Source organism: Salvelinus sp. IW2-2015, linkage group LG16 (assembly GCF_002910315.2).
Source record: "Salvelinus sp. IW2-2015 linkage group LG16, ASM291031v2, whole genome shotgun sequence".
NCBI lineage: Eukaryota > Metazoa > Chordata > Actinopteri > Salmoniformes > Salmonidae > Salvelinus > Salvelinus sp. IW2-2015.
Window position 1 is genome coordinate 36,225,381 of NC_036856.1, and position 17,567 is coordinate 36,242,947.

The 17,567-nt window shown below is 39.9% G+C and overlaps 2 protein-coding genes across 2 annotated transcripts in view; both read right to left on the bottom strand.

Moving 5' to 3' along the window:
* alg6 (ALG6 alpha-1,3-glucosyltransferase) overlaps positions 1-2,992 on the bottom strand; it is a 32,588-nt gene extending 29,596 nt beyond the window's left edge. Inside the window, exons 1-4 of the mRNA XM_024003502.1 lie at positions 2,798-2,992; positions 2,386-2,470; positions 2,184-2,273; positions 1,940-2,028 (exon numbers count right to left, since the gene is read on the bottom strand). Coding sequence (XP_023859270.1) covers positions 1,940-2,028; positions 2,184-2,273; positions 2,386-2,470; positions 2,798-2,879 — 346 coding nt within the window. The 5' untranslated portion in view covers positions 2,880-2,992. The remainder of the gene's footprint in view (positions 1-1,939; positions 2,029-2,183; positions 2,274-2,385; positions 2,471-2,797) is intronic.
* A 9,238-nt stretch (positions 2,993-12,230) lies between these two features.
* foxd3 (forkhead box D3) lies at positions 12,231-14,166 on the bottom strand. The gene has a single exon (XM_024004845.2). It carries the CDS (start codon positions 13,792-13,794, stop codon positions 12,700-12,702), a length of 1,095 nt encoding a protein of 364 aa, XP_023860613.1. The 5' UTR covers positions 13,795-14,166; the 3' UTR covers positions 12,231-12,699.
* Between the last annotated feature and the right edge of the window lie 3,401 nt (positions 14,167-17,567).

Below are 17,567 nucleotides of genomic sequence, written 5' to 3' on the forward strand. Positions count from 1 at the left end.
CTCTCAGTTCGTGTGATGTGTACTGTTCTTAAACCTTGATTCAGTAGTGTTTGAGTGTACTGTTCTTAAACCTTGTATTTCAGTAGTGTTGATGTGTACTGTTTAAACCTGTATTTCAGTAGTGTTGATGTGTACTTTCTTAAACTGTATTTCAGTAGTGTTGATGTGTACTGTTCTTAAACCTGTATTTCAGTAGTGTTGATGTGTACTGTTTCTTAAACCTGTATTTCAGTATGTTGATGTGTACTGTTCTTAAACCTGTATTTCAGTAGTGTTGATGTGTACTGTTCTTAAACTGATTTCAGTAGTGTTGAGTGTTACTGTTCTTAAACCTGTATTTCAGTAGTGTTGATGTGTACTGTTCTTAAACCTGTATTTCAGTAGTGTTGATGTGTACTGTTCTTAAACCTGTATTTCAGTAGTGTTGATGTGACTGTTCTTAAACCTGTATTTCAGTAGTGTTGATTGTACTGTTCTTAAACTGTATTTCAGTAGTGTTGATGTGTACTTTCTTAAACCTGTATTCAGTAGTGTTGATGTGGACTGGTTCTTAAACCTGTATTTCAGTAGTGTTGATGTGTACTGTTCTTAAACCTGTATTTCAGTAGTGTTGATGTGTACTGTTCTTAAACCTGTATTTCAGTAGTGTTGATGTGTACTGTTCTTAAACCTGTATTTCAGTAGTGTTGATGTGTACTGTTGCTTAAACCATAATTCAGTAGTGTTGATGCTGTACTGTTCTTAAACCTGATTTCAGTAGTGTTGATGTGTACTGTTCTTAAACTGTATTTCAGTAGTGTTGAGTGTACTGTTCTAACCTGTATTTCAGTCAGTGTTGATGTGTACTGTCTTAACCTGAATTTATAGCTGTTGATGTTGTACTGTTCTTAAACCTGTATTCAGTAGTGTTGATGTGTACTGTTCTTAAACCTGTACTTTCGAGTAGTGTGATGTGTACGTTCCTTAACCTTATTCAGTAGTTGTTGATGTGTACTGATTCTTAAACCTGATATTTTCAGTAGTGTTGATGTGTACTGTTCTTTAACCTGTATTTCAGTGAGTGTTGATGTTACTGTTCTTAAACCTGTATTTCAGTAGTGTTGATGTGTACTGTGTCTTAAACCTGTATTTCAGTAGTGTTGATGGTACTGTTCTTAAAACCTGTATTTCAGTTCAGTGTTGATGTGTACTGTTCTTAAACCTGATTTCAGTAGTGTTGATGTGTACGTTCTTAACCTGTATTTCAGTAGTGTGATGTGATACTGTTCTTAAACCTGTATTTCGAGTAGTTTTGATGTTTTACTGTTTTAAAACCTGTATTTTCATAGATGTTGATGTGTACTGTTCTTAAACCTGTATTTCAGTGTAGTTAAAACGTATTCCAAGTGTTGATGTGTACTGTTCTTAAACCTGGATTTCAGTAGTGTTGAATGTGTACTGTTCTTAAACCTGTATTCAGTAGTGTTGATGTTGTACTGTTCTTAAACCTGTATTTCAGTAGTGTTGATGTGTACTGTTCTTAAACCTGTATTTCATAGTGTCTGATGTGTACTGTTCTTTAAACCTGTATTTCAGTAGTGTTGATGTGTACTGTGTCTTAAACCTGTATTTCTAGGTTGATGGTACTGTTCTTAAACCTGTTATTTTCAAGGTTATTTTTGTTGATGTGTAACTTGTGTCTTAAACCTGTATTTCATTAGTTGATGTGTACTGATTCTTAAGACCTGATATTTCAGTAGTGTGTGTGTACTGTTCTTAAACCTGTATCATTCAGTAGTGTTGATCGCTGTACTGTCTTAACCTGTATTATCTCTCTCTTTGTTGATGTGTACTGTTCTTAAACCTGTATTTCAGTAGTGTTGATGTGTACTGTTCTTAAACCTGTATTTCAGTAGTGTTGATGTGTACTGTTCTTTAACCCGTCTGTCAGCAGTCTTACCTGTGGCTCTCATAAACAACTTATGTCCATAGCTTTCATGACCTCGAGACGCATGCAACTCCACCCAGTCTGGGTTTATCAGCTTGGCCCTGCAGGAAAGCACAACATAGTAATATAATAATGATAATAACATTTATAATATATACTGCAGTACTGTGTGCATACATTTTCATACGGGTGGCCTCAGCAGGAATCAAACTCATGATCCTGATGTGTGTGTGTGTGTGTGTGCCCTCAGACTTACACATGTGCACAGAGCAGGCTGTGGTAGGCTGTGAGAGGGGGATAGTCCAAACCCCAGTAGTTTAGTACYTTGTCTGTAGTGTTGAAGTACCTGAAGGATGAAAACAACATTAAGTTATCCTAACTATTGCTTAGAAACTATATAAAAACACACAAAGATGCAAGACAGGACCATAGGCTATTAGACAGCTGCATAGACCAACCATTCATGAACAGGCAGATTGTATGTCACTTCTTGCCAGTGCCTTTGAGCTTCGTAGTCCCCGAACATGGGTGGTTTGCCTGCCCCTGAAAATAAGAGAAATGGGTGAAAATTCTGCTGAATAATAATAGCTAGCTAGCTATAGCAAATATGCAGAGGACGAGATTACAGTCCTGCTGTTGAACAGTGGCTAGCTAGTAAGCAGACTCGTGTTTATGTCTGTCTAGCAAGCAAATGTGCATAATCATTTCACCAAAATACCGGTTGCATTTTACCACTCAAAATCAACAATTTTACAATGCAAGCTGGCTAGGATTTCTAGCTAACTATGTAGCTATGAAACAGAGGGCTGTCAGTGAGCCCTGCAGGTGCAACATTAGCATAAAGCTAGCTAGCTATGGTCCACTTCCTACCTGAATAAGAGTTCAAGGATACAGCCCATCTTGCCGTAAGACCGAGCAAAACAGAAATGGACACAAGGCTCCAGTTCTCCATGACCGATACTATAAAACAGCTTTATTATTGGCAACGAAATACTATAATTCTCGATGCATGTTGCAGCTTCCGTGCAGGATTGTTGTTTACACTTCCTGAATACGTCAGCGCAGGCGCCGGCTGATGACGTGTCGTGGTAACGCTCGGTTCTTTTTTGGTCAGAGATGGATGATGCTGACGATAGAGAATATTCGATTTCAATCAAAAGCGGAATAAACCGAAACCGACATTATCACATAATATGTCAATATGCACAAATAGTGACGGAAAGAAGATTGATAGTGAAGGATTRAGCTACTTTGGCTATTTGTTCAATATGTGATTTGGACATTGAGGGAACCAGTTTTTCCACAAGTAGGCTAACCTATACACTCTTAGAAAAAGGTGCTATCTAGAACCTATAAAGGTTTATTCGGCTGTCCCCATAGAGGACCCATTGAATAACACTTTTTGGTTCAGGTAGAACCCTTTTGGAGGGTTCCATGTGGAAAAAACTTTCCACCGAGGGTTCTATCTGGAACCAAAAAGGGTTCCACTATGGGGACAGCTGAAGAACCTTTTTGGAACACTTTTTTTTCTAAGGGGCTCCCGAGTGGCTTAGCAGTCTAAGGCACTGCATCTCAGTGCAAGTGGTGTCACTCCAGTTCCTGGTTCGAATCCAGGCTGTATCACATCTGGCCGTGATTGCGAYTCCCATAGGGTGGCGCACAATTGGCCCAGCGTCATCAGGGTTTAGCCGGGGTAGGTCGTCATTGTAAATAAGAATTTGTTCTTAACTGACTTGCCTAGTTAAATGAAGGTTAAATAAAAGTAATTGGCCACATGGGCTTAGGCATTTGGTTTGAGGTTACATTAACTAGTAGACAGTAATTTTAGCCATTATTTTGACCCACATGATAAAATAATGCCTATAGTCTAAAACTTCAGTGAGTGCTATGATAAGGCATGATTCTCTATGAAGGATTGACAAACAAGAGAGGTAACAATATGTGACAACAATAGGAGGTAGTTTATGAATATGTAAATGCTGTAGCACAATATCATGTATCACCAAGGTGCTTGTTGTCACACCCAGTATACTGTCTATCTGCCCAGAGGCACATCCTGTATGACCTTTCAGTCTGGTGACATCTACAACCATGTCTATGTTTCCATTCCGAGGGGTGAGAAGTTGTTGGATGAAACACGTCACTTCTTTGTGGTTCATGTATCAATTATTTATAAATAATAATAACCTTGGACAACTGCTGATTTGCAATGACACTTTCATTACAATGAGAAGCCTATAACTCATTGGTGGCCATTAGTTATTAATACCCTGGTGTGCCAGCTTTACTTTGTCATTTATTGCTTAATCTCTGCGCCTTTTAAATATTCAATAACTGCTGTATCTACATTTACTGTCTATGATCTGGCCTGGCTTGTCACCCCTGCTATAATGCTATAATGAAGGCTTTCCACGTCTTGCTTGACAATGCACTATGTCCAAACTGGCACCCTCTTCACTAGTGCACTATATAGGGAATAGGATGTCATTTCAGTCACAGACCCAGGCTTTGGTTGTTTCTTTACCTTCAGTTTGGAATGATACATGAAGGTAGATAGATAGAGAAATGGATAGATAGATAGTGAAATTGATAGATGGATGGATAGATACAGTTGAAGTCGGAAGTTTACATACACTTAGGTTGGAGTCATTAAAACTCGTTTTTCAACCACTCCACAAATTTCTTGTTAACAAACTATAGTTTTGGCAAGTCGGTTAGGACATCTACTTTGTGCATGTGTGCATTTTGTGCATTTTCCAGCAATTGTTTACAGACAGATTATTTCACTTATAATTCACTGTATCACAATTCCACTCTGTCAGAAGTTTTACATACACTAAGTTGACTGTGCCTTTAACAGCTTGGAAATTCCAGAAAATGTCATGGTTTAGAGGCTTCTGATAGGCTAATTGACATCATTTGAGTCAATTGGGGGTGTAACTTGAAGATGTATTTCAAGGCCTACCTTCAAACTCAGTGGCCTCTTCTTTGACATCATGGGAAATCAAAGGAAATCAGCCAAGACTCAGAAAAAAAATTGTAGACTCCACAAGTCTGGTTATCCTTGGGAGCAATTTCCAAATGCCTGAAGGTACCACGTTCATCTGTACGACAATAGTACAAGTATAAATACCATGGGACCACGCAGCCGTCATACCGCTCAGGAAGGAGACGTGTTCTGTCTCTAGAGATTAGATTTTGGTGCGAGAAGTGCAAATCAATCCGAAACACAGCAAAGGACTTGTGGATGCTGGAGGAACAGGTCCAAAAGTATCTATATCCACAGTAAAAACAGTCCTATATCGACATAACCTGAAAGGCGCTTAGCAAGGAAGAAGCCACTGCTCAAACGCCATAAAAATGCAGTCTACGGTTTGAAACTGCACATGGGGACAAAGATCGTACTTTTTGGAGAAATCTCCTCTGGTCTGATGAAACAAAATAGAAATGTTTGGCCATAATGACCATTGTTATGTTTGGAGGAAAAAAGTGGGAGGCTTGCAAGCCGAAGACACTTCCAACCGTGACAGAACGGGGGTGGCAGCATCATGTTGGGGGTGCTTTGCTGCAGGGGACTGGTGCACTTCACAAAATAGATGGCATCATGAGGCAGGAAAATTATGTTGATATTTTTTTTTTCACCTTTATTTACAGGTAGGCTAGTTGAGAATAAGTTTCATTTGCAACTGCGACCTGGCAAGATAAAGCAAAGCAGTGTGACACAGACAACACACAGAGTTACACATGGAGTAAACAATAAAGCCAATAAACAATAAAAGTCAATGACAAGTGAAAAAAGAAAGTTTATATACAGTGTGTGCAAAAGGCATGAGGAGGTAGGCCAATAAATAGGCCATAGGAGCGAATAATTACATTTAGCAGATTAACACTGGAGTGATAAATGAGCAGATGATGATGTTGCAAGTAGAGATTACTGGTGTGCAAAAGAGCAGAAAAGTAAATAAAATAAAACAGTATGGGGATGAGGTAGGTAGATTGGTGGGCTATTTACAGATGGACTATGTAAGCTGCAGCATCGCTTAGCTGCTCAGATAGTTGATGTTTAAGTTGGTGGGGAATAAAAAGTCTCACTTCAGCGATTTCTGCAGTTCAGTCAGTCATGGCAGCAAGAACTGGAAGGAAAGGCGGCAAATGAGGTGTTGGCTTTGGGGATGATTCAGTGAGATATACTGCTGGAAGTGTGTACGGGTGGGTGTTGTTATGTGACAGTGAACTGAGATAAGGCGGAGCTTTACCTTAGCATAGACTTATAGATGACCTGGAGCCAGTGGGTCTGGTGACGAATTGTCGGAGGGCAGCAACTAGAGCATACAGGTGCGTGGTGGGTGGTATAAGGCGCTTTGGTAAAAAACGGTGGCATGTGATTAGATGCATCCAGTTTGCTGAGTAGAGTGTTGGAAGCTATTTTGTAGATGACATCGCCGAAGTCGAGGATCGGTAGGATAGTCAGTTTTACTAGGGTAAGTTTGGCGGCGTGAGTGAAGGAGGCTTTGTTGCGAAATAGAAAGCCGATTCTAGATTTGATTTTGGATTGGAGATGTTTYATATGAGTCTGGAAGGAGAGTTTACAGTCTAGCCAGACACCTAGGTATTTATAGTTGTCCACATATTCTAGGTCGTAACCGTCCAGGGTGGTGATGCTAGTCGGGCAGGCGGGTGCGGGCATCGAACGGTTGAAAAGCATGCATTTGGTTTTACTAGCGTTTAAGAGCAGTTGGAGGCCACGGAAGGAGTGTTGTATGGCATTGAAGCTCGTTTGGAGGTTAGTTAGCACAGTGTCCAWGGAAGGGCCAGAAGTATACAGAATGGTGTCGTCTGCGTAGAGGTGGATCAGGGAATTGCCCGCAGCAAGAGCGACATCATTGATATATACAGAGAAAAGAGTCGGCCCGAGAATTTAACCTTGTGGTACCCCCATAGAGACTGCCAGAGGTCCGGACAACATGCCCTCCGATTTGACACACTGAACTCTGTCTGCAAAGTAGTTGGTGAACCAGGCGAGGCAGTCATTAGAAAAACCAATGCTATTGAGTCTGCCGATAAGAATACGGTGATTGACAGAGTCGATATATTGAAGCAACATCTCAAGACATCAGTCAGGAAGTTAAAGCTTGGTCGCAAATGGGTCTTCCAAATGGACAATGACCCCAAGCATACTTCCAAAGTTGTGGCAAAATGGCTTAAGTTCAACAAAGTCAAGGTATTGGAGTGGCCATCACAAAGCCCTGACCTCAATCCTATAGAAAATGTGTGATTTGTGGGCAGAACTGAAAAAGTGTGTGRGAGCAAGGAGGTCTACAAACCTGACTCATTAATTGAGTGTATGTAAACTTCTGACCCACTGGGAATGTGATGAAAGAAATAAAATCTGAAAGAAATCATTCACTCTACTAATATTATGACAGTTCACATTCTTAAAATAAAGTGGTGATCCTAACTGACCTAAGACAAGGAATTTTTGCCTTGATTAAATGTTAGGAATTGTGAAAAACTGAGTTTAAATGTATTTGGCTAAGGTGTATGTAAACTTCTGCCTTCAGCTTAAGATGGATAGATGGATGGATGGATAGATAGATAATAKTTMTATTTACACCCAAAACATGTGCCACAATGGAATAGAGAAGGCCATGGTTGTGGAGAAGGAGAGGAACCAATGCATCCTTGTGCTTTGCGTGCGAATGCCGCTGGAGTCTATGGTTCTTACTTTACCTATGTTTTCTACCAGTCCAATACAGTGGGGAATGGATGTGGAGAAGGAGAAGAAGATGACGGAATACAGCCTTGTGCCTTAGTTGTCAATGCACTGTAAGCCTTGTCCGTATGGTTATTTCTTTACCCATGTTTTCTACCAATCCTATATAGAGTGGGGAACGGTTGTGGAGAAGGAGATAAAGGAATGAAGTACCCTCATTATTATCATCATCACCATCATCATCAGGCTGGCCATGGACTGATAATGCTTCTGGACTTTACTGGATGAAGAGATGAATTAAGTAAGTAGCTAAGTAACTCTAACATAGTATCATGACAATAACAACATTGTAATAGAACAATGGCAGTGGAAGTTAAAGCAACAACCAGGTATGCAACCATAATAATCATGTTTAACTATTCTGTTGTATTTGCACAGGTAATATACACAGTTTATTGTATTATTGACCATTTGTCATAGATCAGAGGTAATTATTGAAATGTATTTGTAGATTTCATTACACACACACACACACACACACACACACACACACACACACACACACACACACACACACACACACACTCCCAGTAAATTTCACTTTGGATCAACTGAAACACTTGTCCTTGGACAAGGGAACTTAATCAATAAAGTATTCTCCTTTTTTTAAGAAACAGTGGGAAATAGGTCTACAAAACAGAGAGGTTATTGTGGGAATACGTCACCTGGAATTTAAGCAATYTGTCATCTGGAAAATGGATGAATTAAGTATTCTTCCTTGTAAAAATAAAGGRTAGATAAAATGACCATTCCCAACTGAAACACGTTTTATAGCTAACAAAGATTTTAGGCAGTAGAAAATAGAGCAATTATTATGGGAATGTGTCATATCATCTGCAATATTTGAGCCCTGCAATATTTGAGATATTTGAGCTCCATATTAGAGAATGACTTTTATTGGGAGAATCAGTGTGTTTGCTGTCCACCAGATGACGAAGGCCTGTGAAGCCCCTCTTTCTTTGTGTACTTATCCTAATGTCTTGTGTTCTTTGTTGTATGTATTGTAGGCCTAGTAGATGTGAAAAACTAACATTTAGGACACATTTATACACATGACACAACTGTGCATAAACATCCATTTACAAAAAACGTGTCTAACAAAATTAAGAATAGACTACTGTGTTAATATTATTCGATTTTTCACTCAAAATGCCTTGTAATACTCTGCTGCAAGAGCAGCATCAGCAAAGATTTCGTTTACAGCCCAAATGTACCTTCTGTAGTAATTCAAAACTATTTCTGTTATGTCAAGTAGATTATGAGAACCTCTGTGGTGGTCCATGCTGTTTGTGCTGTCAGTGTTGAGTTTGTTTCGGGGGTTGTGGGAACCGCTTGTTCTCACTACCCATACAACCCACCTGTGCAGCGCTCGAGAGCAGGTGCAGCTACAAAGGTCAGCGTTGTGTGTGAGTGTGAGCGCCGCGCTATCTACAAAGCCCAGAAACTTTCAACAGAGCTCTATACAGCCCCCGCATCTCTCGGATTCAGAGGGCTTGGGTTAAATGCGGAAGACACATTTCAGCTGAAGGCATTCAGTTGTACAACTGACTAGGTATCCCGCTTTCCATTTCCCTATGCTGTAGGCTTTTAGGCCTCCCTAAAACGGAAATGCTTCCAAACATTTGAGCGCAGGTCATCATCCTTCGCTTGTTGTAAGCCATTTCGTTGGAGAAGATGTAGCATATGTCAATATGATTATTAGCCTCACCACATTTTAGATAGTAGTCTACTAGCCTGTATCTATCTATATGCCTAAATTAAAATATTAAAACCTTCAAATGGCTTAACCAGGCTTGTGATGAATGCGTCATTCTCATCCAACACAGTATTTGATCGAGGCCTATAGCCTATATAAAATAAAATACATAGCAATTAGAATGTTATTAATAGAATGTTCTCGTTATTCTTTTCCATAAATAGGCTATGCTTGTTTGTTTTTTGTCTTATTTCAAGTCAAAATAGCCCACCTTCATATGGGCTCCCATTTCGTTCCATTTCAAATAATGTATTATGGGAAAGGCAATTCCGTCTTTGYTCACAATATGAAACGACTTACAAATCCTACACAGCAGTCCGTCCAAGCAACTTGAGACTGTACAATGTAAAGGTATCAAACTTTGTCCTAATATTTAGGCTTACATTATGCAGCCAATTACTTTGAGGATTGTGATATGTCAAAATGAGTTTGCAGCCCCGTCAGTGTGTCTCTGTGAATATGCAGAACTTGATAGGCTACCTAGGTAATAACTCGAGGAGCTCCGGATGTCCACAGTTGCAATACCCATCGAAGGTTATTACTTGACGTCAGGTATATAAAAAGCAGGGATCTATTATAACCTTGCACTTGTTAAAGAGTCAACTCTTTCCCACCAGCTGCCCCTAAAATAGACACACAATTAAAACCGTTGAATCTAAACAATTTCACAGTGTCCTTACTTCAAGATAAATAAGATCGACCCAAACCACTCAGTATTAGCCCACTTACGCCAACAGATGTATGATAGTCACCCATGTAATGCTCCTGGAAGGAAATGTAGGCCTTATGTTTCTGTTTAAATCGCTTTGCACAAGAATAAAGGTGTCAATAAACGCCACCTAGCGATTTTCACAAGTCATTGCTGTTACACGGTTATGTGTGTGTTATTGTGGGCTACATTACATTGTTTGAACAGTAAATTAACAGAATGTTTGAACAGAATGTCTCCATTGAATAAAGCTATATTCTTAACAAACTAATACCGTAATTGCATGGCATATATTTTCTCAGATGTTTTTGTTTTGCTAGAGAGCAAATGTTATAATGTCTACTCAATTATCATGTATTGCTTTTACCTAAGACGTAAAAGAGATTATGGTAGTAATTATGAGACACATATAGACGCATTTGTTAGTCATAGTTTTGTTGGAAAATAACCAGCTTGGCAATTAAAAATTATGTTAACATTTTAATGAACAACCGTCGGTTGATAAGCAGCATTTATTCACATTTCGATTAGACATTGCATTAAGATATTATGGGATCAACATCCTATCGAAGTGAACGTAGGCCTAGCTCCCTTTACAAATCTCCCCCCACAAAGAAGCCCGAAGGTCTACATTTCAATTCATTATTTGTCCTRGCACGCCAGTAGGCCTGGCTATAAATGCTTATATGCCATCATATTAGATCTATGTCTGGGCTTTATTTAAAAGAGAAGCCCCTGCATCACTAAGTCCTGTAAATCACCGGCGGTATGTGATATCAAACTGTGCTTTGACGCGAAGCATCGGAGTAATGCGCATAAAAATGTAGTCTCATGTGAAGGAATAAGGAGCCAGTCGTAGAATGGGCGCCCCGTTATCCAGTGTCATTGAGAAGCACTGCCTCGGCAGCTTCTTCAGACTGAAAGTGAATTCAAGAAGAGAGTCCTTTCTCTGTTCACATGAGTATCAGTTAAAAATAGCCCCCTAGCCCCTGTGCATCGCCACCGGTCACACACACCATCGACCATTTGCTGTTTGTGTAAAACTGATTAGCCAGACACAACTGTGAAACTAAGTGTTACTTTTCTAGTAACAACATGCAAACATATTTTATATCTCCTCGGTTTCTCTTGTAATACGATACCATGTCTCGGCATTTACCAGTTAGGCTAAAGAGCATCTGCACTGCATCTAACATTTCTCATGAGTGAATCCACTCTCATTTTCATGTTAGTAATGTTAGTGAAAACATTAGTAACAGCTTATTGATAATAAAATGTTTTACTATTTTGATCCACCAAAATTATTTTCATACCAGTTCTAATGATTTCATGTTTGTTTTTAAGTTTTGTCTGTAGTTAAAATAACGAGGCAGAATCCTGCATTCTGTGACCTATAAGTAGCCCAATTCCTGATTAGTATTTAGGCCTATATGGTATTCAAAATAAAARATATTTAATTGTTTTGACATCTGTAAATAAGCCTTCATAAGGTACTAGCAGAAAACGGCTATAATGATGTAGCCTAGTTATTGTCATGCCAAATGATAACAAGACTATATCATAATAAACAACAAAATAACTTTAAAACAGTTGAATGTAACTGTAAATTGAAATGTTATAATGAATTGATATTAAACTAAAGTAAACATTTCCTAATTTGTAATATCAATAGCCATATGTTATATTAAGAGATATTACATTTGAACTAAGTCTATGGGAAATGACCTGTGTTTCAGTTGATTCATTCATTACTTGCTCGCGGTAATAAACACGTCATTACACTCTCACTTAATTGTCGTAGCAATAAAAATGTTCAAGTTTCGAGTTTCAGAGGCCTACCTTTATTATTGGCCTTAAATTAAATGCACCTGGTTTGTAATCTRGTTTTGATTGTTTAATGTGGTAACATTTATACCTATTTGTTTACAAAACKTGTACTGATATTTTGTCATATCCCAGGAACCGATTATTTCCTACTATTAAAATGGTTTCAATTAGAGACGTTTCAATAAATATCACAAAGCAGACCTATCAGACATTTCAAAAACTACACAAAGAAAATGAATACTGCTAATGCTTCTTTCTTTAGATTTATTAACAAATTATTCCAGTTTACAACACAATAGAGATACATAGAATACATATATTTCAATTTATAAACAGACCATTTGTCCAGACTTAGAATAAGAACATGTTGTATCATGTATGAAAAATCAAAGCAAAAGTGTTGATTATTTTTAAACTAACAGTGAGCTAGCTACCAGTTACAAAATCAAATATAAAATAATATCAGGAAAGCTCGTCTATAACTACAAACAACGAAATAAAATAAGTAAAAGTCAAACAAGTAAAAGTATTTAGTTTTACAAATATGTACAAATATTACCTGTACAGATAGCATTCCTTTGCTGTTGTCTCTTTGTTTAGTCTTTACATGGCTACAGATTGGTGGACATCGTCCAGTGCTGCATGCCTATTTCGTGCTGTACAGTCTTCCCCCCCAAGTCTCTAGAAAAGTGAGTATTTTATTGAGACTATTGAGGCCATTTGGACACTGCCGTTACTGAGGGTAAAAACTGTCCCGACATGATATTAGATGGCATGCTAAGAATTGGTGCAATAGCTGCTGTTGTCCTGGTTAGGCCATGTGCGCTCAACAACGCCGACTGAACAGTCACCGGAGGCCGCATGAAAGTCTGTGCYCTCGAGGAAGTGGATACCCCGATGATGTTTTCTATACTGAAAGACGGTCTACTGGAGGGCTCGGACTTTATCATAGACGCGGTGCTCAGACTGTTCAGCTGCATCTGTAGGCTGGGGCTGAGCTGAGAGTTGAAGGCTTTTCTGTTCAGCTCAGCGGAGGACAAGAGAGGGACAGTCGGGGGAAGCATAGGACCTACTGGGTGCATGTAAGGGTACATCCCCGCTGGATGGGTGTAGGCTGGGTGAATTCCATAGTGACGTCCGTAAGGATTCCCAATACTGTAAGCCCCAAAACTTTGCATCATGAGGGCTGTCTGATCCCTGAGAATGTCTGGCTGGTGCCTCTTGAATCGTTTCCTTCTCCTGAGGAAGCTGCCGTTGTCAAACATATCTTCCGACTGGGGGTCCAAGGTCCAGTAGTTGCCCTTACCAGGGTTGCCCGGCTCCCGGGGGATTTTCACGAAGCAGTCGTTCAGCGACAGGTTGTGGCGGATGGAGTTCTGCCAGGCTGGAAACTTCTCTCGGTAGTACGGGAACCGGCTGCTGATAAACTCGCAGATCCCGCTGAGTGTGAGTTTCTTCTGCGGGCTCTGGAGTATCGACATGGTGATGAGCGCAATGTAGGAGTAGGGGGGCTTCACTAGACTGTTTTTCGGCTTGCTGCTCATGGCACCCGACGCGCTCTCAGTGCCGTCCGCTTTGGTCTCTCCCTCCCCGGCGCTCTCGCAGGGACTCCCGGACCTGTCCTTCACTTCTATCTCCTCCACCTCCTCCGAGCGGTCGTGCATGCCCCCCTGGCTGTCGCAGTCGCTGTCTCGCTCCATTCCCTCATCGCCTTCGCCGACCACGTCGATATCCACATCCTCGGCAGTGAGCACCGTCTGACCGGACATGTCGTTGGCACTGTTGCCACCAGACAGGGTCATCACAGCTTACTTTACCGAAGAACAACCAGGGATCTAGGTGAGGGTGCGCGCGCGGCCCGTCCGTTGCCGTCAGATCGGATGTCGCCGGATTCTAAATGCAGGTCAGACCGGCCTGCCAGAGAAACTTAAACTTCAGAAAATATTTCTCCAGTCAAGTAGCCCTGTAGTCTTCTTAAGGGTTTTGGTGTGTGCGCTTCACGCCTCAAAGTCCTACGATCGCTATTTCCTAGTAAGAGTGGTTTAAGAGTGCGAAGTCAAAATGACACATGCTTTTAAAGCCGGTTTTAAGGACTGTCTGATAGATTACTTTTCCAGTTTAAGATATACTATCAGTGCCGCCACGTGATTGGGTGACGTCAGACGTCCCCCTGCTAAACCATGCAAACTGAAGTTGTTTCATGGATTTGTCAACAAAGGGACAACAGTAATGCTGCTTTCCACTACTTTCTGTCTGTGTTCGTCCGTCATAGACCATTTAACAGTAGTGMGGGGGGGGGGGGGGGGYYGTGGCCTACATGATTGAAAGATCTGATGCGCATTATATCTCCCGGCTGCACTAAAACCAAATCTTAACTTTGCTTAAACAAATTGCTTGTGTTGAAAGCGGCTGAATGAAAACGTCGACAGCTAAGTTAATTGAATATCTTCTAGTTATTATTGTGTGCTCGTCTTTATGTTGCATGGGATATAATCCTTTTTATTAAATTGGAAAATAGAGTCTATAATTCTTAGTTGCCTTCTCCATACCCAAATMACTTTACGTGTAATTCTTACTTTAAGCATAAGACCTTTTGGTGAAAGACAGAGCCTACTTAGTATTATTTTTTTACTATTATACTAACAAAAATCTCGTTTAAATTTCACGATGGATTGTGCAAATTTCACCATGGAATGTAAGGCTATATTCAAACGATTGATTCCGTGGATTTGTCGAAGGTGAGAAGGATACTGAAAACAACCATGGAAAAGAATAAATAAATAATTGTCAACGGGTTTTGCCAGAGGTGTTAACGACCTAATCATTGCATGTGTTAGCATATGAAAAAGTAGGAAATGCGGGACCGGGTGAATGCAAAGGCCCCATTCACAACCATGAAGGTGCGCGGTGTATGTGGGCTGTTCACAAGAAAGGATGTAGAAACGAATACAGAAGTCTAAACGTTTCCTGTGTTGTGTGAGAAATGTTGTCCGATGTCATTGTAGTGGAGTGGAGTGGAGGGGGTCAGGAGAAGTATCATTACCATCCCTGCTCTGATAATAGCCTGCAAATAGGCTGATGATGGTCGGGCAGACACATAGCACTGTTTATCTATTTAAAATAGGACATGTTCATTGCTAATTTACAAAAGCTGCCGCTGCTTTGTTGTGAATAAATAAAACAGGAGTATCTTCCTATTTTAGATTCTCTATATATGTGCCACAAAGCAATATAACTTCCTATTGATTCCGTCTGAAACACCTCCTGTCGTAATGAAAATATATTTTAATTGACAACAGAAGCAATTATTCTTACCACCCCTCTATTAGAACTAACAAAAATGTGTAAATTACTTTACAATGGGAACGGAGTAGCAGTTAACCATGACAAGTTCTATTTTGCTCAGTTCAAAGCGCCTCTTCTGGTCTCCATTGTAAAGCTAAACAGCAATCTGTGCACATTGGCATTGTACTGTGAGGATTTCGCTACCACTAACCACAACTCCCTCAGACACCACCACAAATACTTCGATTATTTGCTTATAAACACTATTATGTAGATCACATCATCTTTATTTAGGTCAACAAATACAACTATTATAATAACTCAATTAGGCCTACATTTATACAAATATTATGACTTTTTAATTTGATAATTGTTCAATATTATTACAATATTATAACCATTATATTTTAAATATTTTACTTTGCTAGAAATAGTCCATATTATAGCTCTGTTGTTTATAACAATTTCCTCGGATAATATAGGCTAGGTACATCAAAAATGGGCCTTTACTAATACATATTTTACAATTTGAGTATCTAATATTACATAAATTCTGATATCATTCAATTCCTCATTCCCGAGCCTGTATTTTGTTATTGAGGGTTTGGATGACATTTCATCTAAAATGAAGCGCCTCGCGGCCGCGACCTCCACGATCTTCTTCTCTCTCTATCCTTTAATTCTACCTGGCATAGGGGGCTCGTGCCTAGTGCTGCACCTTTGACGTGTCTGCTCCTCTTGTTTAAATAAAAGTCGGCTTAATTAAATCATATCGTTAATAATGGTGTCGCAGGGAAAAGGGACAAGGCCCCCGATTAGACATGCATTGTGCTAATCTCTTGCTCAGGCATGCACCCGGTGACCTGTGTGATGTGGAGTCTATCAATACCGGCTACTTAGCAGATGAAATCACAGCTCACCCATTCAGTCCTATATCTAGCTCACACTGACACTACGCAACTGTTTGCGTAACATGTTTGTTTCATTTTTCACTGTATTGTTTATATATACATCATATTGTTTGTTTGGGGGAGTAATACTATGTTATGTTATTTTGATTTGGGCATCTCAGAAACGTTTAGAAACAGGTGTAGGCTACCCTAAAAGGCTCCTTCGTCTTTAAATCCGAGATGCAGCGTGTTGTGAAAGACAGACAATGTAACTAGGTGATAGGAGATCGAACCCGTCCTCCCTGTGATCTTGTGAAGCCTCACAAATCCGCTTTTATATCTTTGCAGTTTGTTAATGAAATGTACATTTAAGCACACATGCACGGCTTAGCCCGACAAAAACCTTTTAGAATAATAAGCTAACTCTCTCCACCATGAGCCATTAGAGGACGCGGTAGCGATAGCAGATAGCAGGTGACAGAGCGGATACAGTCACCGCGTCGCCGCSTTGCAATGTGATTACTATAGGAAGGTCAGAAACAAATACCTCCCAGATAGCAAAACGTTATAGAATTTCTGCCTAATTAAATTGCTTAAATAAAAAGAGACGAGGATGAAATTGAAAGGTGTGGCAGAAAGAGGGYGAGCGAGAGAATGTGTGCTCTGAAGGAAAACAGATTCCTAGAATGGGAACGGGATGGGATGGAAAGACGCGGCTGCACTTGAAACCAATAATGGGGCGTATAATTACGCATGGCCATATATTAATTACGCACGAACATATATTAATCCTCGGTACTTGTATAAGACATAATGCTGCATTATTTCCACTATTACTGAATAAAAACACAAAAATAAAGCAGCATAAACGCCCTAGACATCGAATAATGTGTTATTGTCCACAGAGGAACGCGAATCATTGACAGAAGACTCAGTGCGTTCTTCTTGGTCAACGGACGCATCATCGCTTTAGTGGTGGCTGCAGAATCAAAGGATGCTTTCTCATTATTTTCAACCATTTCCTTCCAGTAAATAAGTTATGTAAAACTTGGAGCTGTTGCGGATTAAGAGCTAAGGTTCCTGGCATCATCAGCCCTATGCCCGTGTCTGTTTGGCGCTCGCCACAGCTCGTTTCCGAATGTATTTMGTGATTTTTTTATGTAAGGTTGAGATGAGTTTAACCACCCTAATCAAGATGGTTTAAACATAAGCCGAACGAGAAAACTATTCGTTTGAAAACAGATTTTTGAAAGGCAACTCATTTAATTAATTATGGGAGAATAGTTGGGTCAGAAAGTTAGTAAAACGGTATGATAAATTAATGGCATTGTTAGCGCGCTTTTAATTACGGCTATTATGTTAATTATTTTACGTCACCGAATGATCAGCACGCCACATTT